The 27,660-nt window shown below is 45.2% G+C and overlaps 2 protein-coding genes, 1 long non-coding RNA gene and 2 other non-coding genes across 8 annotated transcripts in view; 3 read left to right on the plus strand and 2 right to left on the minus strand.

The window, feature by feature from the left end:
- The window catches only part of ERN1 (endoplasmic reticulum to nucleus signaling 1), a 78,088-nt gene extending 65,166 nt beyond the window's left edge, over positions 1-12,922 (minus strand). Inside the window, exon 1 of the mRNA XM_004749150.3 lies at positions 12,683-12,922. Coding sequence (XP_004749207.1) covers positions 12,683-12,736 — 54 coding nt within the window. The 5' untranslated portion in view covers positions 12,737-12,922. The remainder of the gene's footprint in view (positions 1-12,682) is intronic.
- A 10,933-nt stretch (positions 12,923-23,855) lies between these two features.
- Positions 23,856-24,245, plus strand: LOC101689014. Its single transcript, XR_001178888.2, has 2 exons — positions 23,856-23,948; positions 24,160-24,245. It is a non-coding gene; the product is annotated as an uncharacterized LOC101689014 (long non-coding RNA).
- TEX2 (testis expressed 2) overlaps positions 23,888-27,660 on the minus strand; it is a 106,117-nt gene continuing 102,344 nt past the window's right edge. For 3 of the 4 annotated variants that reach the window (XM_045080905.1, XM_045080903.1, XM_013054536.2), the window contains exon 12: positions 25,279-26,962. In XM_045080905.1, the coding sequence (XP_044936840.1) occupies positions 26,840-26,962 (123 nt within the window). In that variant the 3' untranslated portion in view covers positions 25,279-26,839. Of the gene's footprint in view, positions 24,008-25,278; positions 26,963-27,660 lie in introns of those variants that run through there. The other variant, XM_045080904.1, reaches the window with a different exon arrangement.
- LOC123392320 lies at positions 24,010-24,081 on the plus strand. The gene has a single exon (XR_006607041.1). It is a non-coding gene; the product is annotated as a small nucleolar RNA SNORD104 (small nucleolar RNA).
- On the plus strand, positions 24,275-24,410 carry LOC123392323. The gene has a single exon (XR_006607044.1). It is a non-coding gene; the product is annotated as a small nucleolar RNA SNORA76 (small nucleolar RNA).

The following is a 27,660-nucleotide window of genomic DNA, read 5'->3' on the forward strand; positions in this document are numbered from 1 at the left end:
ACCTCTGACTGGCCACCCCTCTGAAGCTCTCTCTTTAAACTTCAGGGGTGCTCCATCCCCCCCAGTACCTGTGGTCAGTGCCAGGGCCATTCATGCCCTGCAGGCAGAAATCTTGAGGGTACTAGCCTTATAAAATGGGGTAAGTCACCGGATCACAGTCCCACATTACTCAAGAAGGTTGGCACAGATATGAAGGATTTATCAAGCTCTTCCAGGCACTCCCTGTTTCACACCTCTTCCTGTTGGCTGACACTTCCATGGCCAATCTACTAGTTCACTCATTTCAACCCCACCCCCAGTCTTTTATCCTACAGAAACACAGAAGAGGGGTCCTGTCATTCATAAGGCACTGGAGCTCCAAGGTCTATAAACTCCTGCCTTCAAGGAGTTTACCATCTGGCAGAGCAGTAGTACAATCCAAGGGAAATGATAGTAGGTTCCATATCCATGTCTGGAGCAATTCCCTAAGATTCTGAACCCACACTTCCCTGTTCAGGCCTTCTTCTCACTCTGTGGCCTAACCTGTGTTCATGTAACTCCAAAGCCCATTAATCATACTCTCAAAATTCCAAGTTAAAAAGCCCCAAAGTTCCTTAGGTGAGCCTCGTACATGGTCAATGCATGCTTCTGGGTGAATGAAGCTGAAAAGAAAGCAGATGGGGCATGGGGCTATGAGCTGGGGTTTGGGCTCTGGGCAAGTCATTATTATCTCTCTGGTTATCAGTTTCTAATTCTACAAAGTACCATGACTGGGCTGAATCTGCCTGTTAGCTTAGAGATGTGATCATCGGTGATTTACCAGGCCCTCACCCCTCCTCAGGCTTGACTGCAGATTCTTCTAGCCCCAACCAATCAACACATGCCCAAAACCTGCAAAAGAATTCAAGAATTTAAAAAGTCTTAATGCCTTTAAGCAGAGTCATTCCCAATCCTGGTCTTTCAACTTCCCACCATCTCTGCTTATCTTGAAATATTTCAACGTTGGAAATTAGTAATAATCTGATTCACTTAAGGTTCAGGGTGGAGAAAAGAAATACCATAGAAATCAACTAATGTTATGTGGGAGGAAGTGGGTGACTCCCATGCGCACACTCTTGCTATAGATACTAAAAACCAACCACCTAAACTGAAAGGGAGACCTCGGTCTTCTCCAAACCACAACTCAGATAAGTGATTGAACTTTACCCACGCACCAAAAGCCCTAAAGATTTCCAAGTACTGATCTAACAGACCAAGAGGACTTGGGATTGGCAACTGTGGTCTGGTTCGCAGTCAGCTGAGTGCCAGAACTACAGATAAACTTGTTCTTCATCTCTGTGCATAAAGGAAACTGTTTTCTTCTTTGCAAAACCTGCAAAAACAGCAAGTGGAAAATGAACCGTAACTCAACTATAGGATCAGGTCACTGGATTGTCCAGAGAGAGGTGGTGCCTTTGAAGTCAGAGATTCCCTGAATCCGGCTTTACATCTTTGTTGCAGTATCTGAATTTATCTGGAGTGCTTACAGATATTTCTACAATGGGAAAAAAAAAAAAAACTAATTTTGTTTGTAAAAAATATATACACACCACATGCGCATTTGGGAGCAGAGCCATCACAAAAATCAAAGAATTGCTGGCTCTGTTTCTTGGACTGGGGGGGTTTCTGAGATTTCTTTGATAGAATTTTAAACTTTCTCTTGCTATGCTGTCATCAAAAATTGGCAACAGTTACACTCAATACCTCATATTTGCTCAGTGTTTTCAAACATACTTGAGTTGTCAATACCGGCCCTTCAGGAGACGAGAAACAAACTCAGGTACAAACTCATATATTAACCCCAACACTGTGCAATGTGATGTCACTCAGAGTGAGGGAGGGGCTCTTGCCTAGGACAGGACAGTGGTCAGGGAAGGCCCCAGGCTTCAGCTGCGCCTTATACGACAGGTGAGTGACACCAGATGAAACCACAGTCCATCATTGTGGCAACTCCCTTGCTCTGCTCTAGGTTTTCTCTTTCCATAGAATTCTATCACTTTCTCACAAATACATATATGCATTTATCATGCTGTTGTGGCTTGACTCTCTCCACCAAGTAGAAGTCTTCATGAGGGCACAGGTCTTTGTTGTGTTCATCAATGGGCCCCAAGCCCCGCAAACAGTGCTTGGCATAGAATATATATCCATCCAGTAAGACAGGTGAATGAGTGAATGAACAGAGGGAATCTACCACATTCGGGAGCTAGTGAAGCTGGGCAGGGGGCGGCCCAAAGCAACCTTCCTATCTTTGACCACCCAGGTAAGAGTGGATGTAAAGCTGTTGAGGGGAGGTGAGGGGTGGGGTAACTAGTCATTTTAACCTAAATGGTTTCCCAATTTGGGAAGATATTTAGGAATTGGCTGGCTTAGATTTTCTAATTTCATGCCTTTATTTTATGGAGGAAACAGGAAATAATTCATTTGTCCAAAGTCTTCTAGCTGGCTAGCACCCAACCCCTCGTCTCCTACCTCCCACTCACTGAAAAAACACCCGTGTATCATATGGGTCAAAATACACATGAAAACAGAAGACTGTGCCTATAAACTACATTTCAGAACAGCTAAAATGACAAACTATGCCTGTCTGTCTACTGAAGGAGGCTCCCCTCCTCAAGTTCACCCCACTCTGTCAGGTCAGATGCCCAGGCCCAGGTAGAGGCTGTCATCAAAGAGTGACCTCCCAATCCTACTGATCTCTGTCCCCCATTGTTCCAGCAGGGCATTAGATGTGGTCAAGCCCAGTCAATGTAACACTTAGAACTGAGGTCCCCTTGCTTCTAAGCCACTATTCGGATTCCTAGGGTAACATCCAAGGTTCATCCAGTTGCTGAGACAACAGGCTGGCCAGCTCCTGAGTGCGTTCTACAGTCAGGCCCTTCAACCGTGCACCTGCTGCAGATCCCCAGGGGCTGATGAATAATCTGGATATCCAGGCCTCCCAGGAGAAGGGAAGGCGAGTATCACAAATCATACCCTCCCATGATTGGCTTCCAACCCCCATTCTCACCCTGATAAGAAAGGCCCTTTTTGTTTATATGCTTCATTCTTGTACTTTATCGAACCTACTCCTTTCACACATTTCTTCCACACCTACTCCCCTTAGCTGCCTCACTGTGGCTCCAACAGGCTCTTTTAACTCAGAGAGGGGGGGCACCTGGGTGGCTCAGTAGGTGAAGCGTCTACCTTTGACTCGGGTCATGACTCCAGGCTCCTAGGATGGAGCCTCACATCAGGCTCCCTGCTCAGTGGGGGAGTCTGCTTCTCTCTCTGCCCCTCCCCCTGCTTGTGCAGGCACGTGCACGCTCTCTCTCTCTCAAAAATAAATAAAACCTTAAAAAACAAACAAACAACTCAGAGAGGGTACTCCAAAGGAACCTGGAAGCCAGTATTATTCTGATTCATTAGGCCTCTTAACATATGGAGAAGGCAAAAATACTAAGTAAGCATGCACTAGAACTTTAAAGAATTCCAAACACCTTATAATTCAATGACTAAATTTATTTAATACAAAGCCAGTTTGGGGGCACCTGGGTAGCTCAGACAGTTGAGTATCTGCCTTCAGCTCAGGTCATGAGCTCTAGGTCCTGGGATCGAGTCCACTCCCTACCCCCACCAGTCCACCTCAGGCTCCCTCCCAGCTCAGCTTCCCCTCTCCCTCTTCCCTGCTTGTGCTCTGTCTCTCTCTCATGAATAAATAAAATCTTAAAAACAACAACAACAGAAAGTCAGTTTATAAGCTAAAGCTGATTTCTTAAAAAGCAATTTCAGTAGTTAGTACCCAACTGTCTGGAATTACTTGTTCTTTTAAAGTTGGAGACTATGATATATTAGAAAAAGCACAACACAACTGGCCTATGACTAGTTCAGCCACTAACTAGCAGGACATATCAATCCCAATTTCTCTACAAAATGAGCCAAGCCTGTCTCCAGTTTGGTCTAGTGCTCTGTGATGTGACGGGACACAGGAGAGAGACACATCTGCTCTGTCTACAATGAAGGTACAGGAATTACCTGACAGCACATCAGAATCATCTGGGGGCTTGGGAAGAAGAAAAAAAAAAAATTTTTTTTTTAAAAGATGGGTGCTGGGCTCCATTCCTAGAGATTCTGATTTCAGTCACTTTGGGTGGTACCTCAACAGAGGGTATTTAAAGAGCTCCCCAGGTGCCTCTGGGTGACTAATTCAGCCAGGGCTGAGAGGCACTGCCTCAAGTAACACATTGCTAGTTGCAGCTGTGGCCCTCTGGGCAGGTGTTTCTTTCACTCCCAGAGACCCTCAGGAGTGAGGGGCTGTTTAAGAGAAGAGAGATCTGATTCGGTTTCATCAACAAAGTCCCATGACCCTACTGTAGATCAATGACAATATCTAGGGATTCTGACAACACCGTTTGTTCAGAAAACATAAGAGAAAACTTGGTTTCCATGACAAACACTTCTGCAGCCCAGACAAACAATTATTCCCTCATCTGAAATGTGGGGAAGAGGGGAGTAATCCACTGGAGAAAGGGGTGGTTTTGAATGATAATGATAAATTAGTCTACTAACTAGGGAAATCATGTTTCATACATAAGAGGACAACCCTAGATCAAGGTTCATTTTTTTTAAACAATGAAACATCATGCTGAGTGAAAAATGAAACTGACTTGGCATAATCACAAACCATTTAGCTCGCAGGGCTTGGCAATGGACAAATTAATCTCATTACCGAGGTGAGGAGACCATGAAGAGGGTCCCAGGCACTATGGTTGACGCCCACCCAACCAAGTATCCTGGAACCCCTCTCACTCTGTAGAAACACTACTGATGAGATCCCATTAAAGAGTATAGCAACATCTTCCTCTCTCCTACTCCCCCCTAAGAAATCCACAACCCACATGCCTGACCATGAAACAGCTCCTTGTTTTATTGGTCTTAAAGAGCTTCAAAAAGGAATATTCAATCCTTACCTGCTGAGTGCTCACCGCAGTGGGTATGGCCAACTCCCATGCTAAATGCCACAGAGGATACAGATAAGTAAATCAGGGCCCTTCCTTCTAGGGCAAACCAGCAAGAAAACTGACAGCCCTCTCCCCCCACCAGGGCCCCTTCTTGGTGGCCTCCTGTCTCCCTCATTACACTCTCCTGAGACCCACCTAAACTAACCTTCATCCCTCCACTGTGGTCCAAGGGGCAAGGCCACTCTCTCTCCTGTCACCACAGACCCACTTCCTGGTGCCGGAACCGCTCCAGGGAGGTAAGGGCCCCTGCAAAGGCCAACACTCCAGGCCCAGCCTGATGATTAGAGGTTCTAGCTTTTCAGGATCCCATACCAAAGACTGACTGCACCATGCAACTCTGGGTAAAGGCTTCTAAGACCTGAACTTTCAGTTTTGCTATTTCAGAAACATTTCTGGGCAAGATCTTACTGAAAAAAAAAAAAAAAAAAAACATGCACCTGCTTGGATATTATTAGACCTAAGCAAAGAATTGAGCTTCAACTATGACCTGGTTTTAAGGGCTGCTCAATCTCCACTCTATTCACCTTCACTGGACTTGGCTCTAGAGTTGACAATGATCCTTCTCGCTGATGGACAGTCTCAGGTGAAGGCAGTGTTTCCACCTCAAAGCTACATCTTTCTACTACTGGAACAAAGTGTAAGAGGCCATGACTTTCTTGGGAGGAACAAGAGCATCATCTGCACACATTCCTGAAGCTTCCAAGAAAGTCTGCTTTCCTCTCTGCCCATTCCTTCTCTAGAGCCAATCTCTCCTTGCAGCATGGTCGGTCATCTGCTCAGGGTGTGACTGGGTAAACTGACGGGTTCTAACAAAGCCACCAGGACACAAGCACTGTGGGAGCCCGCTCTTCAAAGGGAAGCGGGAGGATTAGGCTCAAAGTTCAGTTCCGCCACGGAAGCATGACCTTGGACAGGTCCCCAGCCCTTTCTGGCCTCAGCGTCCTCATCTGTCTGCTCTAGGAAAAAGCAGAATAGCTATTGTTCAACTTGGGAGGGGAGGGCATGGTATATGCTCCAAATATCACCCTCCAAGGTGCTCCCACTCTTACTGATGGATATGCACTCTCTTATTCCTCACTTGGGGTGGGGAAAATACTGAGACCCATTGGGCTAGATCAACAAGACTCCTGCTACCCTTACTCTAGTTACTCGGGAGGCTACCCATTTATTTGTATGTGCTCCCACTGCTCACAATATTTCTGGAGTTTTTTGGAAATCCCCTTCAAAGAATATACTTTTGTATCCCCTAAGTGACAATTCATGCTTAGTTGGTTTTTAAAAACAATCAAAAATCAAGTCCAAGTATCCTTAATAAATTATGCAATCAAGCTGAGTAATAGTTTTGATCAAAATTTCAGCATGAACCATGGAGAAGTTATATTCAAGCAAACACCGGAAGGAATTGGGAAAGGTTTTAAATTGTGTAAGTATTATTGGCTTAAGAGTAAATATTTGCTTTTTTAGGGTTCCTGAATTATTAAATGGGTTAAATGAATTCCTAAATGAAATACTGAAAAGAAAAAAAAAATAACTGATTTGTATGACATGAACCCTGACCTCTAAAGGAGTGATTATTTGGAAAGACACAACATTCTTTTGGACAAGTAAGTTTAGGTATGTTTGTGGAAAAGACAAAACACCACCAAAGGCATAATTCCATTGCCAAGTGGTACCTGAATCTTCCCAGGAAAAACACTTGTATGGACAAATTATTAAGAACTATGGTCGGGGACAGTCAATGCTCCAACTCTTGATTTATTAAGAGTCTCGAGGCAAGACTTTAAATGGCCTCATGACAAACTACAGAAAGAATCTTGTCTGCAGAAGGTCGGCTACCCTCAAAACCAAACTCACAGAATTATCCCGAGGTATTTCAGGGCGCTCGTGGGAGTCACATCTGTTAGAAAGCTGATCTGAAACCACTGCAGACCAAGTTGCTTAACACATTAGAATAAAACATTTCTCAGCAGCTTTTATGTATATAAGTTGTCAGCAAGACACTGCTACAGGCATTTACATCTTCAAAACATAAACAAAACAAGATCTAGACGGTCCATTTTCGCTTGACCTAAAATCCACACTGCTAAAAGAAAACAGGTTACTTTAAAATGGTTGCTATAAAACCAATTTAAAGGTTAGTGTTGTGTTTTTTAAAACATCCAGCATTCCCTGGAGGCTGGGGAAGAGGGCAAGAGTAAATAAGATTAGCAAATTCTGATTCTGAGAATTTATTCCAAGGAAATAATTAGGCAGTTAAGATATGCTTAGCACAAGAGGGTTTATCACATTGTTGTTTTTTGTTCTTAAGAAAGATTGTATTTATTTATTTGAGAAAGAAAGAGAGAGGAAGGAAGGGAGAGAAAATGAGCAGGGGGAGGAGCAGAGGGAGAGGGAGAAGCAGACTCCCTGCTGAGCTGGGAGCTGATAAGGGGCTCTATCCTAGGACCCTGAGATTATGACCTCAGCCAAAGGCAGACACTTAACCGACTGAGCCACCCAGGCACCCCACCACACTGTTTGTAGTAATTAAAATTAAAAACAGCCTTCATAGCTAAATGGCTTACTGGCCAAATTATGGTATCCAACCCCCCCCCCCCAAATTATGGTTCATCCAATGAGAGAAGCAGTATGCGACAGTGAGAATAAGCTGCAGAATTAAATTTATCGGCACAGAAAGATCCAGGATATGTTCCAGTTTGAGTAAGAAAAATATCTACACAAATATGTGCACAGAAAAAATGTCTGGAAGGATATATATCAAATCATTAGGGCGTCCCTGGGTGGCTCAGTCAGTAAGCATCTGCCTTTGGCTCAGGTCATGGGATCGAGCCCCGGGTAGGGCTCCCTGCTCAGCCGGAAGCCTGCTTCTCCCTCTCCCACTCCCACTCCCTCTGCTTGTGTTCCCTCTCTCGCTGTGTCTTTCTCTGTCAAATAAATAAATACATAAAATCTTTAAAAAAGAAAAGGGGGGAAAAAGCACCAAACAGAGATTTGAAGAAAGAGAAATACACCTTTCCTTATAATAATGGGAAAGCTGAAAACAATCTATAGGACCTGGCAGGGTGGCCACTAGGCAAAGCATGGTTTATTACCGTATCGATCTTGGTCAGTGCGACCCCAGTCTCCAAACTCAGGCTGGACATAGAAGGCTCAAATGCTTTTGGCATGGATGATGGTTTACCAAGGTGCTAGTCGAAGTGACAAATTCAATAACATACTCAGAAAATTTCCTACCAGTTATAGAAAGCTTCTGTGAAACTAAACATAAATATAGAACATGTATTTTTATGCTGCTGTATTTGCTGTGTAGTTGTACATGAACAAAGATCATATGATAATCGGAAGTGATGTAGAGGGGCGCCTGGCTGGCTTGATCAGTAGAGCATGTGACTCTTGATCTCAGGGTCGTGAGTTCAAGCCCCACATTGGGTGTAGACCAAAAAATAAAGAAAAATTTTTTAAATGTAGAGACTAAAAATAAATTTTAAAAAAATGCAAGGAGGGAGCTTATGATTCCTTTTAAAAGTTCTACTTTTCCTAGCCCATATCTTGTCTGTGACACTCACTTAAATATCACTAAGAATGTGTTGCTCTGACACAAGGAAATCTGAAACCAAAGAGGGGGATATAGGTGAAGATAAAGATAGAAAAAAAAATCCCCAACCCCTAGGAAATACAGCCAACAAGCATGTTTATTATTCACAAACTATGATTCACTGTCCCTATTTTTTCAAGCCAGCATCACACTCTAATCATATTGCTAGGTTACAGGCCCCTAGTTATTTGTGCATAATAAAAACTGAATCCATTAAAATGATACATTACATTTTTCTTGCCTATATCATCTCTTCAGGGAGAACATTTGATCATTATAAAACATAGACAATCTTGAACCTAAAGATTACTTTGGATCCCCAAACCAGAGAGGTTTCCAGTGAAAATGAAATCATTATCCAAAAATTCCTCAACCTGAAAAATGGAGTCAAAATCTGACGCAGGCAAAGAACTCTCACCCCCAGGACCATGCAGGTGGCATGATTCTGTCCAGACAAGAAGAAACCTTTACATAGCTCACTAGTTTTATGTTCAGGAATACAGCCTACTCTTGAACACTGTCAAGAGGAACTCTCATACACACTTCTCTCCTGCTCTGAGAAACTAAACTACTGTGGAAAACCCAGAGGCCAGGCATGAAACAAAACACACACATGTGAACTACAGTCCAATTTCATGATCAGAAGCTCTGATATGAGCTTAATGAAACATTCTCCTCATGGCCTCAGTATAAATTCTTGATATCGCCTAGTAAGATCATTCGTGGAGGTGATAACTATCAGAGCAAATGATAAGCCAGGACATTTCTAGTTAAGCCTCTTGTCTCAGATGGTATCCTCAGTGTGTTTTTGTACACACATGGGCCTTGGTTCTCGGTGACATTGTTTACTCTCCTCTAAAACCAAAACACTGGCTGAATAAAAGAAATCGTATATATTGTAGCTGAAGATAGCATTTTGCCTCCCATGCTTCAGATCTGTTTGGTACCTGACAGAAACAGTACATAAACACCATTAAATAAGGACTAAAGGACAGTGATGATGTAATACAAACCAACACTGGGTACAAGATCCAGGTCCAGGGAGGAGGGAAAACACTCACTAAATAAGCACAATTTGGATTAACAAGAGGCAGCCTGAAGTTAGTAACACCAATGTTATTGCATTTTTGGATATGATAGCCTAGAGTCTCAGCCTAGGATGAGTCAATGTCTAGCTCAATCAGACGCGCTCGTGAAAGAAACTCACAGTATTGCTTCCAACGCACGAGTTATTTCATCAATCAGAAAGAAACAGCATTGGGGCATCTATCTGGCTGGCTCAGTCCGGTAGAGCATGCGTCTCTTGATCTCAGGGTCATGAGTGCGAGTTCCACAATGGGTGTAGAGATTACTTAAAATAAATTTAAAACTTAAAAAAAGAGCACTGAAAATATTCTTTGGAGGGGCGCCTGGGTGGCTCGGTGGGTTAAGCCTCTGCCTTCAGCTCAGGTCATGATCTCAGGGTCCTGGGATCGAGGCCTGCATGGGGCTCTCTCCTCAGCAGGGAGCCTGCTTCCTCCTCTCTCTCTCTCTCTCTGCCTGCCTCTCTGCCTACTTATGCTCTGTCTGTCAAATAAATAAACAAAATTTAAAAAAAAAAAAAAAGGAAAGAAAATTTTCTTTGGCGAGTGTATAACGTTAAAAAAAATAAAGACAGTAAAAAACACGGGGGGGGGGTTACATTTATTACCTACGATATACAAGGTGCCTTCACACGTGCTAGTTATCCCCATTTCACATATCAGTGAACAGACTCTCTAAAGAGTAAAATAATCTGAGGGCACAGCTGGCAAGTGACCAGTCTGAACTCAGGTTTGTCCAATTTTACACCCAATAGGTTTTGCGGAATATCGCTCCTCCCACTTTAACTGCAAACTCTGCAACAGGTTCCACTTAAAATTTAAAATAATAATTCTATGTTTGGGGATCAAAATTTTTACTGGTAGATACTTCCAGGAGTAAAATTCTGACATTTTACTTATAAAGCAGTTACACTAAAATGTAGCTTTTTGATAAGGGTCTGGAATATTGTACCATGAACTTTGAGAAGTTTGGATTTCTAAATACAATTTGGAAATATTTACACAAACTGAAACTATAGTCCCAACTAAAGCTAAATAGTTATTTTTGGCTCTAAGTTACTGAATAACTAAAATACTAGAATCCTGCGAAATAACAGCCAATGGAAAGATGTGGCAAAGAAAACCATATATACCTCGACCCTGATATGAAATGATCGATTTCCATGTCATTTGTTTGCTCATCATGTTTATACTCTTATTTATGAACAAATGCCGAGGAACAGTTAACCAATCCAGGGTAAAGTGTTCACATTCAAAATGTGACCCTAGTTGTGAAAGTGGATTCTCTTTTTTAATTAGAAGAAAAACTTGGGGCATCTGGGTGGCTCAGTGTGTTAAGCATCTGCCTTGGTCTCAGGCTACGATTCCAAGGTCCTGGGATCAAACCCCAGTGGGGCTTCCTGCTCAGCCCAGAGTTTGCTTCTCCCTCTCCCTCGGCTCCCCCCGCCCTTCCCCTGCTTGTGTTCTCTCTCTAAAATAAATACAGTCTTAAAAAAAAAAAAAAAAAAAAAAAAAAAAAAAAAAAAAAGAACAACTTACATGAGTTCTATCAGGAAATGTGTACAAATTTTCCCCTTAAAACACCCCCAAATTTGAAAAAGGTGATCTTATATTTTACTTCATCTATTTTCAAGGTCTTGTTACTCCAAGAGCACAGACTTTTACCAAACATGCATGACCTCTGAAGACTTCACACTTTGGCACTCAGGTATACACATGTCAATTCTCCACCCCGACACCTGGTACATGATATACCATATTAAAAGGCACATAGTGGAAGTCATTAAACAAGAACCTGAACCAATGTACCATACCCACATCCTGAACAACGAGGTGTTTTGTTGTGTTTTTTTTTTTTTTTTTAAACCACTAATTTAGGTTTTTTTCAACTAGAAGGAAAAAAGCCAAGTCTGTCCACAAAATGTCCTCCCCGGCCACGGGGCCCAAATCTACAGCCTGAGTGAAGGTCTTAAAATAGTTAAATAAATGTAATCCAGCCATTTCTCTGCAGGAAAAGATGAAAAGACCCTTCAGGGGCGCCTGGGTGGCTCAGTGGGTTAAGCCGCTGCCTTCGGCTCAGGTCATGATCTCAGGGTCCTGGGATCGAGTCCCGCATCGGGCTCTCTGCTCGGCAGGGAGCCTGCTTCCCTCTCTCTCTCTCTCTCTGCCTGCCTCTCCATCTACTTGTGATTTCTCTCTGTCAAATAAATAAATAAATAAATCTTTAAAAAAAAAAAAAAAAAAAAAAAAAAAAAAAAAAGAAAAGACCCTTCAGACCGCTCCACAGTGCTCTGACGTGAGGAGACAGTCTCCATTTAAAGTTTTGAAGAGGCTTCACTGCTGTCTCACATGGGATCTTTAAAAAGAGTGTAAATCCCACAGCTTAACTTGCTTAACGAAGTCTTGGTGCCCAAAAGGATGCCTCCTGCCTCTGCACATTTAGAAACCTGCAAGGCAGGTAAAGCAGAATCATACTCGCAGGTAAAAATGCTTACCCGCTCCCAGGGGCGTTCGTTTCCCGAAGTTCTCGAATTTTTAAAAGTTCAAACAAGGATTATAAACGCAAGACATTCCCCTCCTCCTCGATTATAGGGCCCCTTCTATCCTTGCCCCGCGGCCACCGCCAGACAGAGCCGGCGCCCACCTGTGGGAAGGGTCCGGCAGGTGGGGCCGCCTTCCAAGCGCCTTCGAGAGGCCCCACGGTGCCGCCGGGTCGACGCAAAGTTGTGCGGGAGCGCACGGGGCCCCGGGAGACGCTGCCCGTGACAGCCGCGCTGGCCCGCGAGGCCCTTCGGGTGGCGTGCGCCTCGGCCGGGCCGACCGCGGCCGCCACTCAGGCCGGCCCGGAGGTGCTCGCTCCCCGCCCGGCGCCGTCTCCTACGTCCTGCCCGAGCGCTCGGGAGCCCGGGCCGCCACCACCGCCGCGATCCCGACTCGGACCCCAGTCCGCCCCGCGCTGTCCCCCACCCCACGCTCTCCGGGTCACTCACCCCGGGGCCAGGCAGCAGCAGCGCCAGCAGCACCAGCAGCAGCCGGGCCGGCATGGCGAGGACTCGGGCCTGGCTCCCGGCCCGGCCGGCCGGCTCTGGGGGGCGGTGCGGGCGGGCGGGCTGAGGACGGGGCGGGGGCGCCGCGACGACAGCGCCGCGGCGGCCGGACTTCAGCGGACGCAGAGCTGACTAGGCGGTGGCAGCACCCCCATGCCCAGCCCTATAAGCGCCGGGTGCCGGCGCTTCTTCCGGTCGGGGCGGGGACGGGGGCGGGGCCGACCGAGGGGCGGCCCCGAAACTGGGCGGGGGCCGAGCCCTGAGGCGGAGCCTGGGGCGGGGCTGTTCTGGAGGGGCGGGGCCGGGGCGGTGCTGGCCTCCTGCGTTCAGGGAGTCACGCGGCCGCGGCTCCAGCGGAGAAGGACCAGACCTGGGTGTCCCGCGTCTAGGGGCACTGAGCGTTTGAGGCAGGGAGCTTTGCCGAGGGCTGAGGGAGGCTGGCAGTCCCGTCCCGCGGGTGCACCCCTTCCCCACGCGGTCCCCAGGCGGTCCCACCAGTTCCACGGAGAGACCCGCTGTGTTAAGACTGAATCAGGGGAAAGTCCAGGAGACTGGTGGTGCCGGCTGTCCAGAGACCCCGCTTCGTCTTTCCGTTGTGGTGGAATGATGGACGACCTCCAGAGCCAGGGTCCGCAGCTCTCAGGGACTCCAGCAAACACGACATTTCTGCCATGCGCGCAAGTCCACAGCTCTAGGGTGCTCTGTTTTTCAGCGAGCCCCAAAGCCCTTTCTTCCGCTTGCCCTCAGGAATTCCCCTCAAATCTCGTCCAACAATCATCTCTTCCCTTTGGAATAAACTACAGCCAAGGCATTCTCCAATAATTATAAGCAAAGAAAGAATCCATTTCAGCAGCTTGCGTTGTGTGTTAATGTGGCATTTCGTAGATGTGACTTCGTGGAGCTGGAGATGACATGGGTCACAACTCGTTGGAGGGAGTGGTTATGTTGAGGACTCATACAAGATCTATTTGAGGATTGTAGCCTATCAACCTGAATTTAAAAGTCTGGCACCCATTTGGTCACAGGGTCCCCAGCTGCTCTCCACTTGGATGGAAGTGGAGAGAAAAGACATATTGTTTGTAACAGGAGAAACTAAGACTCAAAGCATCACATTTGCATATCCTTGGAGAAAAAGAAATAGGGGATAGCGACTTCTCTAATTTTTCCTGACTTGCTCACATGACAGCCAAAGATTTTTCAGGGTTTGGGGGAAAGGAGTAGGCAATGCTAGAGAAAACAGCAAAGAAGTAGCGAGGGACAGCCCAAATATCTAGATCAACCCTATTCAAATATAAAATAGATAGATGCTCACTGGAAGCCAAAATCCATAAACAGAGTTCCCTATTCCCAGCCCCCAATGCCTGGATCGAAGTCAAGGGACCTGTCTCTACCACTGCTGGAGAGCCTAACACCAATTTTTTAAAAAAATATTTTATTTATTGATTTGACAGAGAGATCACAAGTAGGCAGAGAGGCAGGTGGGGGGGTGGGGGTGATTAGCAGGCTCCTCGACCCTAGGATCATGACCTGAGCTGAAGGCAGAGACTTTAACCCACTGAGCCACCCAGGTGCCCCCCTACCACCAATTTTTCAGAGTGTGATGAATCTTGGCAACTGTGAAAGAGGTAGACATATTTTGAAGAGTGGTATCCGCACGTTTCACTGTAGAGAGGTTTGGGACTGACAGAAAGATGGGTGGAAGCAGAGGGTCCATCACTCCTAGCAGAATAGCCCTGGGTCCAGGGAGGAGCCTACAATCCAGAGACTGGGAGGGGCTTTTTACCTGTCCCGCTTGCCAGCTGAAGACAGGATCTGCAAGACGAGTTGAGTTGAAAGAGGAGCTTGACTAGAAAATACTGCTTTCACATCCCTTCTCTGGTGCTTTTTCTCAAACAGTGTAAGTCTAGGAGGGGAACTTTCTGGCCTGGAACTCTGGCAGCCCTTTGACAATTCAGAATGTCACTGTGACCCTGTAAGCACAGTAGATGAAACACAAAAGGGAATCTGACTCATCTGACTCATAAATTAGCTTTAAAGATCCAACAAAGAAAACAAGAAATGTGTTCCAAGGAGTCTAGGCCAGGTAGGTATATTTTGTATCTCGTACGCAGTTGGACCAAATCCCCAGGCCTTAACTGTGCTATTATAGATTGTCAGAATTTCTCACGCAACACTTAGACTGTTCTTACACTTAATCAATTCCCATGTTTTATGTGCTTCTCCACTTAACTGGCAACTCCTATGATAAGCTCTGTTTTTATTTATGATAGCATTGCCCATAAGTCTGTTCCGTAATTACGTACTGTTTTGACAGTTTTTTGCGTATGATAAAACAAAAGCTGGCATCACTGATAAATAGAAACAGAAATGGAAATATTTTTGTAGGGAGCCTTTGGATTGGACCTGTAGAAAAGACCTGAAAATGAGCAGGCAGTAAATGACCTTTCTGGAAATTGCATTAAATAGCATGCTCTAAACAAGGCCAAGGTCATGATCTTTGTGTGAAGATAAGCCCTCTCTTTTCACCAAGGCAAGAAAAATATGTGTATGGGATTCGGCACTATGTCTGGAATATGTCTGAGGACCGGAATATGTCTGAGGAGCTGGGGGTTGGGGGAAAGTAAGTTCACAAAATCTTATTTTCACTTCTCTCTGAACCAGTGATTCCCCAACTTGGAGAATGTTTAAAAAACAGATTTCTGACACCTTTTCCTGTCCTCATCCCCCACTAGCATTTCCAGGGATGGACCCCAGAGGCCTGTATGTTTTCCAGTTTCCGCAGGTGACTGAGGGTAGCCAAGAGCCTTTGCCTCTGCTCTCTCATAATGTCCGGTGTTAATTCCTGCAGCCGCTAATCCCTTTTGTTTATTTTAGCAAATGTCGCCCTCTGGTGGGATAAATCATGACTCAGCCTCTTCATTTCTGTTTAAAACCCTTCAAAATTTCATTTAAAAATGATTAAGAGGTTGGCTTGCAGATAGCTATTCAGTGAGAGGGTAGCTGCCTTTGAAAGACTTTTTTTTTTAATTTAAAATCAATTTAATGAACATATGGCATATTATTCGTTTCAGAGGTAGAATTCAGTGATTCATCAGTTGCGTGTAACACGCAGGGCTCATTACATGAAATGCCTATTTAATGCCCATCACGCAGTTATCCCAGCCCCCCACCCACCACCCCACCAGCACCCTTCAGTTTATTTCCTACAGTTAAGAGTCCCTTATGGTTTGTCTCCCTCTCTGATTTCATCTTATTTTATTTTTCTTCCCTTCCCCTATGTTCTCTGTTTTCTTAAGTTCTGCATATGAGGAAAATCATATTTGTCTTCCTCATGAAGGAATCTTGAAAGGGAAAGAAGCTGGTAAAGCCGAAAAGAGAGGTCATGGTTGACAGTTCCAGGACCATCTCAAAGGAACAGTGTCTTTATGAGAATGAGGGGACTGACTTTTTTGTGATGTCGATGCTACTGCAGCTGCTTCCAAACGGATTTGACCTTCCAGCATGTCTAGGGTAGTTACGGGAGAAGTCAAACAAGGAGGCGAGAGTCTCTGGTAGCAAGTGAAATCTTTATCTCCTTCAGGTTCCACCACTGAAGGGAAATGCAAGAAACGCTGCTGTCATTGTGAGCAGTGTGTTTAGGTAAACAGAACTTTGGCTCGTCCTGTTCCAGGATGACCAGATCTGGAAAGAGAGTGACACTCTGAAGAACTCTTTACCACAGAATCCAACCTACTGCACACTTCCTTGTGTTGCAAAGGGGAAGTGTTCCTCATTATCACAGTGAAGGGTTATTGGCTGTTGGCTATTGTTTGGGAATGTGCGAGTACATGCTTCATAGGGTCACCTCACGTTATCTGAGCAGTTCCAGGAGTGGGTGTTGTTTGCCCTGTTTTACACGTGACACATTGAAATGTTAAAAGGTCCACAGTCTGGTGGGGGTAACACATAGCTAGAAGGGGCACGACCTAGATTAGGACCCAGCTACGTATATGACGTCAGAGTTCATCTGGTCAACCCCAGATGCTATGACATGCTCCCCCATTAGCTGCTTGTTATTCTTGCTCCTCCCCTAGCGTGATGACAAGGAACTATTATGTGACGTGTAAACATAGTTAGGAGCCCAGGTTGGCGTTTCCCTCGAGTACCGATAACCACCAGAAATGCATACAAATGTGTGGTCGTGAGGGGCATTGCCTCAAACAACGTGTAAGACTCCTAGCCTCATCGGGGGAGTGTGCAAAAGAAGGCGAATAATAGAGCAGCCACCTGGGAGAGAAGAGTGAGCTTCCTCCTGGCAGTTCTGCCCTGTGAGATAATCCAGTCTAATCCTGACTGATTATTTGTTCACTCGCCTGTGAGCTGCCGTATTTCCCACTCAGTTGTACCAAGTCTGTGTGCCACCATGGGGAAGCGTCCATGGTATCACCGTTTATCAGAAATGTATGTTCTCCAAGAGCCAACTCAGCACCAGTGTGAAAATGGCTGTCCTCTCAAAATGCCTCCACTTCCTCACTGGCCAGTCCCTCCTACTCCCCTGGGGTCTGGCTTATTTCCACAGAACTCTCTGGAAACTTCCTTCAGGCAGCTCATAAACATTCTTCCTCTTGTGAAATCCCAGTGGCCATGGTTCGTCTAGTTTTTCCTGAGCCTCCCTTCAGACGTGTTAATAGTTCTTCTTTCTGAACTTTCCCTCTCTGGGTGTTACCTTTTTCTGGCTCTTTTTCCTCCTTCCTGTGTTTCTCACAGCTTAATATGCAGACCTTACTTTCTCTCCTTTCTCCCTAGAACTCATTCACAGACATAACCGGATTTCAGAGCAGAAGGCAAACTTAGTTTTAATCTAGTCAGCTTCCTTTTGCAGATGACTTCATCTCTGACTTCTCCACAGATGATGACGACTCATTCATTCATTCTTTTAGCAAGTATTGCCAAGGGCTTCTGAAAACAAAGGGCCGTGAGGGAATATGACAGAGTTTGCAGGCTGGCGAAAGTGTTAGGACGTGCCCTAAAATAAGCACCGCGCAAGGGCGGCTGTGAAAAGTTTGAGAAAGCAGGAGTCAACTCAGAAACAGAATTATGGTGCTCCAGAGAGATGGATCCTGTGGAAGGAAAGGGATGGGGTGGATGGAGCAGGAGCAGGGCAGAGGCATGCACTGAGGGCTTCATGGAAGAAGTGGTTTCTGCACTGGGTCCTTTCAGATTTGGCAGGGGAAGAGGAGGGCCAGAACAAAGGCAGGAGGAAGGGGTGACCCTGTGTGGCTTCATGGAAGCCCATGCTGACTCCTCGGTGAGCCCGTGCTTGACGTCCACACTGGGGACCGGTAGGAGATGAGGTGGGGAAAGCAGCCGGATGGGCCAGTGGGGAGTACATAAATAAAAATTAAAAACTAAGTAAATAGGGGCTCCTGGGTGACTCAGTGGGTTAAAGCCTCTGCCTTCGGCTCAGGTCATGATCCCAGGGTCCTGGGATCATGCCCCGCATCAGGCTCTCTGCTCAGTGGGGAGCCTGCTTCCTCCTCTCTCTCTCTCTGCCTGCCTCTCTGCCTACTTGTGATCTCTGCCAAATAAATAAATAAAATCTTAAAAAAAAATAAAATCTGTTTAAAAAACATTAAGTAAATAAATAAAAGTTAAAAATAAAAAGATAGAGCTGTTTTTTCTCCTTTGAATCTAGACGGGCTCCAGGATTGGTCTTGACCAGAAGTGACGTTCAGGGACTTACCAGCCCAGGTTTAAGAGGCCTGGCAGCTTCCATTTCCTTCCTCTTAGAATTCTCACTTTGTGGATACTCCTTCTTGGAACCTGGTGGCTGTGTTGGGAGAAGCCCAAGCCACCCACAGGCCACCTGGAGGACAACAGAGTTGTCCTAATTAACAGCTTCAACTGAGCCCCCAGTGGCCAGCCAGCCCCAGCAGTCAGCCATCTAGGCGAGCCTCCTTGAATGTTCCAGCCCAGTCAAGCCCCTAGGTGTCATCATCGGACGCCACATGGAGCTGAAGAACTTCTAAGCTGAGCCTAGTGAACTCTCACACTTGCAAGAGATACTAAAATGGCTGATGTTTTTAGCTCTGACTCATGGCATGGTTTGGATATGCAGTATTACACAAGCAAAACAGCCACCCATCTGGCCACCTTCACTTGACCCTACTCCACCTAGAGTCAGAAAAAGAAACTCATTTCCTTTCTAGTGGCCGAGCCAGGAGGTAGGAGGCCCAGGAACTGCCTCCATCAGGTAGAAAGCCAACAGAAAAGAAATTGACTAGAGACACACAGATGGAGTCAAGGTGCCCAGGACAAGTGTACGTTCTGATTTGATTTGGCTTGAGATTGGCCGGCCCAGCCTGTCAGGCCTCCTCTACGGAACCAGAAGACCTTCCCCCATTTACCTCAGCTAGCTCGAGTTGGGTTCATCATTCAAAACCAATAAACCCTGATTAAAATGCTGGCTTAGCATTTCTAGAAGGACTAAATCAACAATGGGTTTGACCACATGTGGCCCACAGCTGACCTTTAGTAAAGCAGAGTTTTCTTTCTCCTTTTTTCTTCCCCACCTACACCAGCACTCTGAAGATGACTCTGGTCGAAAGAGGTTGAAAAAGGGACCTGAAGTACATAAAATGTAAGGGTTTTCTTTTTACCCTCATCTACACTGTGGGCTGCTTGAAGATAGAGACTCGGCTTCACGTTTGTATTTCTTGTGCCCAGAATAGGATGAAGCGTGGAAGGACTTTTAAATGTTTCCTGAAAGAGAAAGTGAATGAGAGGCCACATCTTCTGAGACCATAGAGAAGGGTCTCAAGGGTTGTGTTAGGTTGAGGTAGAGAAGAGGAAAGTTGAGGGAAGTTACAATGGGATGATTTGGGTCCCCTTTGGCTTCCACACATTACCTCTCTCCACACATACACCCGTGGTAGCCATAGGAGCAAGTCACAACGCTGGCAGGATGATTGTTCTAGACAGTGTTCTCTGTCTTCTCCATCTTCCTTTCTTTCATTTTTTTAAAGATTTTATTTATTGGACAGAGATCACAAGTAGGCAGAGAGGCAGGCTCCACGCCGAGCAGGGAGCCTAATGTGGTGCTCAATCCCAGCATTCTGGGATCATGACCTGAGCCAAAGGCAGAGGCTTTAACCCCCCTGAGCCACCCAGGCGCCCCTTCTCCATCTTTCATCCCCACATGCTGGTGACCCTCTCGCTTCCCAGGAGCCCTGTTCCACACTCACCTCAGGCCCCTCCAGACTCAGTACCCTTCTTGACTCTCCTCCCAGGGACTCAGGTCCTAGATCTTCTGTATAACTTCTGGGTCCATCTACCATTCTGAGTTGGGACTCCCCACCATCCCTTCTGCTCCTGGTCCCTTGGTTCACTGGGTAGTTCCTGGGGTGGGAAGTTAGTAAGCCTTCCTCAAAAGTGAGGTGTGTAGGTCTGTATGTTGGATGAGCTCCACATTCTCAGATAACGAGGAATAGTTTTGACCAAATGGGTGGTCCTGAGGAGGTTGCATGGAATAGTGATCAAAGAGCATAAGCTTTAAAATCAAATTGTTATGAATTCAAATCCCAGCTGTGCTTGGCCATCTGTTAACTTCTGCAAATGTAATCGAATTACTTAATCTCTCTGAGTCCTGGTTCTGATTGCTCTGGAACTTAGAGCTAAAAAACAGAAATAGCATTCCCTACCTTTCAGGACTATCCCAAGAATTAGAACTAAAGTATGTCAAGGGCCTTGCCTGTGGTAGGCACTCCCATATTAGTAGCTCATGTTATTCTCGGGGGGACGGGGGTTATAAATCTGGGCTCTGGAATGTCACAGGAAGCTTGAACTCCACCACACGGTCACTCTCTTGTTTAGAACCCATCAATGATAAATTGGATTTCATCAAAATTAAAAATGCCTCCTCTTTGAAAGACACTATCAGGAAAATAAAAAGGTAAATATTCCCAATACTTAGATATGAAAAAGGATCTAAAGAACTCATATAACTCATTACTAAGAAAACAATTTAAAAAGTGGGCAAAAGATCTGAGCACGTTACAAAAATAGATATAGTCATGGTCATATGAAAAGAGGGTCAACATCTTTGGACATCAGAAAATTGTAAACTAAAACCGTGATGAGCCCCATTAGAATGAGTGACAATGTCAAGTGCTGACCAGGATTTGAAATAACCAGACCTCTCATACATTGCTGGTGGGAATGTAAAATGGTGTAATCACTTTGGAAAATAGGCTCTTTCTTATAAAGTTAAAGATATATGCTTATCACATGATCTAAAAATTCCATTCCTAGAAGGAATGCAAACAAATGTCCATAAAAAGACTTCTAATGTTCATAACAGCTTTATTCATCATAGCCCCAGACTGGAAACAACTCAAATTCTGTAAACATGCGGATGGAAAAACAAACTGCGGCATATTCGTATAATGAAATCCTACTCAGCAACAAAATGGCATCGATCATTGATACAATAATATGGACAAATCTCAAAAACATTCATTTAAGGGACAGGAGCCAGACACAAGAGAGTACAAACTGCGTGAATCCATTTACAAGAAAATCTAAAACAGACAAAACCATTCTGTAATAACAGAACATGGGTCAGTGGCTGCCTGAGTTGGTGACTAAAGGCGGGAGTGGGGGGGCACTGATTACAAAGAGGCAAGAGAGAAGCATTTTGGATCAGTGAGAATTTTCTGTGTCTTGAGTGTGGGGGAGGCCACACAAATGTGCCTATTTGGTTTTTGGTTTTTGGTGTTTTTTAAAGACATTAAAAAAAAAGTATATTTTATTTATTTACTTGACAAACAGAGGGAACAGCAGGCAGAGGGAGAGGTAGAAGCAGGCCCCACGCTGAGCAGGGAGCCAGCCGTGGGGCTCAATCCCAGGACCCTGGGATCATGATGGAGCCGAAGGCGGACACTTAACCAACGGAGCCACCCAGGCACCCCCAAATGTATCTATTTGTAAAAACAAATAAGCAAAACCCAGGGAAATGGACACTTAATATGGGTACCTTTTACTGTATATAAAGTTTAATTTTTTATAGTTTAATTTTAAAAGAGCAACTGCAGAAGAGAAAACCCAATTGTCAGCTGATTGCTCAATGATCCTATAAAAATTAGTAAATGCTTTCAAAATTTAACTGCACTGAGATACCATTGTATACTCACGTATGAAAAGTCTGACAATATCAAGAATTGGAGAGGGTGTAGGCCAATGCGTGAGTGCAAAGGAGAGCATCCACTTTGGAAAGTTATTCCCTATTATCTAGAAAATTGGAAATGTGCCTACCCTACCGCCCAGCAATTGTGCCTCCATCTACATACCCCAAAGGAACTTGTTGGCACACCCACAAGAATATTCGGAATGGCTTCCTTTGCAATAATGCAACCTGAGCTAAATTTAAATTAAATTTAACTAAAGACTGTGTAGAAAATAATGAAAATAAGTACAATGTAACTACAAGCTCAGGTTGAAATGGTTTTCTTGTTTTTAATTAGGAGGAAAAAAGGAAAAATTTCCCCAAGAGAACATGGAGGAAATAAAACCAGATATTGTGACTGGTTGCTGTTCTCCCTCCAGGTAAATTAAGCTCTCTTGGGACAGTGCCATATTTTTCTCCATTACAGTTCACCCTTGAACAGCATGGGTTTGAACTGCGTTGGTCCGCCTTTTTTTTTTTTTTTTAAACAGATACCATACAGCACTGTAAATGTATTTCCTCTTTAAGAATTTTTAAAAAGATTTTATTTATTTATTTGACAAACAGAACACAAGTAGGCAGAGAACCAGGCAGAGGGTGAGGGAGAAACAGGCTCTCCCTGAGCTGAAGGTAGCCGCTTAACCAACTGAGCCACCCAGGCGCCCCTGATTTTTTTTTTTTAAGAGAGAAAGAAATAGGGAGAGGGAGAGTGTGCGCAGGAGCAGGGTGAGGGGCAGAGGGAGAAGAGAATCTCAAGCAGGATCCACGCCTGCCAGAGCCCCGCCTGAGGCGTATCTCACAACCCAGAGATCATGACCTGACGTGAAATCAAGAATCAGGAGCTTAACCTGCTGAGATACCCAGGCACCACCCCTTGGTGGTGGTGGGAGAGTCATAATAGAGTCAGGAATTTTCCACCGCTGGGTGGTGGGTGCCCCAAAGCCTCCCTCACCCCCTTCCTTGTTCAAGGGTCACCTGTAATGAAGAGGGTGCCTGGGTTATAGTAAGAGTTCAGTACTTAGAAGTACTTCTAACTTGCCCAAAGTTGGGCATTCGGCCCTTGGGGCTTCCACAGCAGATCGCTCATAGCTCTGTTTCAGCATTTATTTATTTACTTACTTATTTATTTATTTTAAAAATATTTTATTTATTTATTTGACAGACAGAGATCACAAGTAGGCAGACAGGCAGGCAGAGAGAGAGGAAAGGAAGCAGGCTCCCTGCTGAGCAGAGAGCTGGATGTGGGGCTCGATTCCAGGACCCTGGGATCATGACCTGGGCCGAAGGCAGAGGCTTTAACCCACTGAGCCACCCACTGAGCCACCCAGGCGCCCCTGTTTCAGCATTTATTAAAGCACTGCCCTCACATAAGTTTTCCACATCACAGCAGTCCTTTAAAAACAATTATTTCTTTACCACTCAGAACGTGCAGGGCAAATGACATCATTTCATTTAATGTTCACAACAACTTTTTTGGATATTCCTAATCTCCTCCAGTTGAGGGTCATACAACAAATTCGTTACAAAGTCAGGATCTGGTTGCACGTCCTCGACATTCAAAGACAGACTCTTCTTAACCGAACAGGTTACTTTCAAAAAAAGGACAAGGTTAGATTATCACCTTTATATGCTCAGCTCCTAGCATACCTCCTGGAACAGAACATCACAAACAAGTGAATCAGTTGGGTCCTATTTGTAAACTTTTCTGTAAACTGCAGAGAAACGGGCTAATTACAAGCCTGCAATCAATACAAGAGAGAGAAAAATGCAGACTGGCAGTCTTTCTTTGATTCCCATCTCTATGGTTGGCATGTGACCACTCTACACTCTGGAGGACTCAACGAGCACAGCCGCTCCTTAGGCTACGTTACGGCACGTGACCGGATGCTTCACTTGCTATTGGTTACTGCCGGCAAGGCCCGCCCAACCGCCTCCCATCAGCTCCTTTAAGTAGAAGCCAGAAGCAGCGCTTCATTCTTTCCGGGACTGAGACGCTGGAACCTTTTGGTGTGTTTGTGATGGGCTCTAGCGGGTCGGCGCGGGAACCGGGTGGGTCGCCGGGGGTCCTGCAGTGATGACATTCCCAAAAAAAAGCACGTGTTAGACTGCTGATGCGGGTGATGCGAACAACAATCTGAGCCGGGCCTCCGGGGTTGCGGCGGGCGGGGACCGGGCTTGCGGACGCAGCCCCACTAACCCACTCCTCTCGTTCTTGCAGGTTCTGGCCGGGCCGAGGGCGTTCGATTTCTCTGTCCTCCCCTTTGATCTCTCCCCACAGCCCCTCAATAAAATAATTTGATGCCAGTGCCGGCGTTGGGTGTTCTTGTCGCGACGCGCTGCCTTTGAGCCCCCGTTGCGCCTGCGCGTGGCGCCGGGGGTCAGGCTGCAGCGCCAGAGTACTGCGCTTGCGCATAACTGGGGCCGCCTGGTTCCCCCCGCCGGCGGCCCTTTTAACCGCGAGCTACAGAGCGGCGCTTGGCTGCAGGGAGCTGGGAGGTTTTCCGCGGGGGGTTGCGACGACTCCAGCCTGTCTCGTAGCCGGGTTGAAGCGCCCTGGAGAGACGTCGGGGATCCTGTAGGCTTTGCTACTCAGTGCCCGGCACGTTCCTGACCGTGATCCTGGAAACCTGATTAACCGTGGATGGCCTCTGAAAGGCGGGGGTTGCTAAATGAGCAGTATAAGAGCCCCGGTATACTTAACAGGAACTGGTTTCAGTCTTGATGCGGCATGAATTTGGAAACTAGCCTGGCCAAGGTGTAGCAGCAACACACCTAGGAAAACTATCATTTAGGGCCAACTGCGTATTTGTATCCTGTGCTGAGCATGGGATAAAGGCTTTGGGCAAATTAGCCCAGTTAGCCTACACAAGGTCGTTGTAAAGATATATTTCATGCATTACTGGGCCCATCAGGCACCAAAGTAAATGCAATGCACACTCCTTCCCAATCCAGATTGATGGTGATGAGCCATCTCACCCGGGTTTAGGTGAAAGGTCTATCAGTTCTGAGCACAAGGCAGCACTGCTGAAGGGCAAGGATGCACGAGGGCCGTGTTTAAACTACTTTGGCATATCTTAAGTGCAGGGCGCTTTAAGTTAACAGGATTAACTACGCTATTGAGGGTGTTAAGATGAGTGTAGAAACCAGACTCTCTTGGGTTCTTAAAAATCTATGACGTCAGGGTGTGGTGAGGACCACCTTGCAATATTAGCCCATCTGGTGGTCACCCAGGAATTGGAAGCCACTTGGGCAGCTGAGTGCCCAGGTGACTTGTACACACTTTATTCTCTCCCTATTATCCAAAATGGATTGAGTAGAAATAACTTGGATGCTTATCTAGTGTTTGACATTGAGATATTTATTTTGTGAAACAACGCAAGCGACTGTAAATCCCCACATACTATTTAAGTGCAATAGGGTAGTCATGTGTAATCTCTTTACACAGTAGTGCATCTAGTCCTCTGCCTTTAGTTATTGCACAAAAATTATAGACCAGTGAACAAGACATGCGGACTGACAGGCAAATCGGCCTACACACAGAAATTAGAACAGTACACCGACTGGAATGATCAAATAATTTAAGTCAAATGTTTTAATGGTGCAATTAAAGTAATCAAGGATTCAAATATATTTTTTCAATATATTAATTTCTTTAAAGTCATGTTCAGGCAAGGTGCTGTTTAAAAAACCACTATTAGCTTTGTCCACAGATGTAAGTTATCAAAAGTTACCCACAGTAGTTTTGATGTTGAATGCAGCTTTTAAAACAATAAAAAATTGTGTTTTAAGAGTACTTCTCAAAGCAAATTCTACAACTAGGGAGCTCCCAAACTTGTAAACTAAAGATTCTGACACAAATGCACCAAATAAGGTTGGCAACGTTAAAGAAAGGTCACATGGATTTTTAGATAATGTAGTGTTTAATGTTGAGCAAACTTGGTCTTGACTCTCAAAGGTGACAGTTTGTTTTGGCTGTCAGAAGAGGAAACTGTCCACAACCTCAAAACCAGTTAGATTAACCCCTAAACCAGTTGATTAACAAAGCATGTAGATGCCTATATAAAGCACAGAGCACATAGGAGGTGCCTGATAGAAAGATGTGGATCTGGCTCTACCCCGACCCCAATCCACTCATGATGTGCAGTATTTGACATTTTCACATATGCTCATGTCTCAGGAAAACATTTGGGATTAGTTAAAACCAGGTGATTGTATCTCATTGGTAGAAGGCTTGGGATGGTTTGATCTCATGGCTTTGCCTAATGTTCACATAAATCCCACTGTCCCCACCCCTGTCGATCGTATGTTAGTGTGTATGTGTTCTATGGCTACTTGCTTCCAAAATGCACAATATGAGAAAAAGTTAAGTTGCTATGCGTATCTCTTTATCATCAATGAAATGGTTCACAAAATTCCACTCCCCACCCTTCACATGTTCCTGAATTGACATTCTCTGGGAGCATGGAGGGCTATATCACCCACAAGATGCAGAAGTGAAAAAATCGTTCCATTGTGCACCAGCCGCCTGAGGAAAAGCTTTGGAGGAGTTGAGGCAAAGGGAAAGCCTTCCAGTTGTACAGCTTTGCTTTTACTGTGCTCTGGCTGCCACAAAAACTGGTAGACTCAAGAAAGCCATGGAGTGAGTCATCTGTAGCCTCTGGGCCCACTGTGGTGATTGTCCCACAGTCCCCTTGGCTGAGTCTAAGCTTTGCAGCCAGCAACCTGGACACCAGTTCCCCAGATGCGTGGAATGATACCTCGCAGTGGAATGGGCACCAGCAGGCAGAGGGCAGAAGCTGTGGCACGAGGAGAGGCCAGTGCTACAGCACGGATGACAGCCGAGAACCCCACACCTTGAGCTAGGTCTCCTAATACTGGGAAGGTCAGATCTTCACCCATCACAGCTGATCAGCAGCCTCCACAAGTGGGTCCTTGAGGAGGCAGGAAGCGGAGCGAGGGTCCATGGCCGAGTGCATTATAGGGATATAGACATCATCCATGTTTGGCATGACAAAAACTTTCTGTAGAAAGAAATAGCCATGTGGAAGAATGCTTGCTTTTCTCAGGGTGTCACCCTATTCTGTTCTGATCATTTTAGGATTTGGAGAAGTTTTAGAAGTACACATGAAACAGCTTCGTGCACATTCTAAACTAGTTTCTCTGCCATATTTAAAAAGTCGAATCACATTAGCACATGGACTCAAGAACTCAGCTCTGGGGCAGAAGCAGCCTTTGATTTCATGTACATATGATAAAATTCATAAATAATAATGAATTCATGAATGAATTCATAAATAATCAACACCATTACTTTAAGAAAATTGGCTTCAGGGACTTTTAGTATTTCCAAATTGCTAGGTCCAGAACACAAATCCCAAGTGAATTTTATTCATTTAGATCTTAGCAACAAATGTAAGCTCATTTTTTTCACCCAGAACCAGACAAAGCTATAAATGAAAGAAATCCTACTTTATAATGAACATAAGAAAAACAAGCAGTGATTGATAGTAATGGTGCTTTGCCTACCCTGTTTATAAACTAATTTTATGCAAGTGAATTTTGGCAATACGTTAAGTCTCCAGTAACACCCCTCTTACGAAAGCATACACAAAGCAAAAAAAAGATGGCTATGGGAGGTTGTAGCAATTACTCATCAACTTCCCAACTTGCCTCAAAAATACCAGATGCCAGGGTGCCTGGGTGGCTCAGTCAATTGAGT

The sequence above is a fragment of the Mustela putorius genome, unplaced genomic scaffold (genome assembly GCF_011764305.1).
Source record: "Mustela putorius furo isolate JIRA1106 unplaced genomic scaffold, ASM1176430v1.1 tig00000487_pilon_pilon_pilon, whole genome shotgun sequence".
Taxonomy (NCBI): Eukaryota; Metazoa; Chordata; class Mammalia; order Carnivora; family Mustelidae; genus Mustela; species Mustela putorius.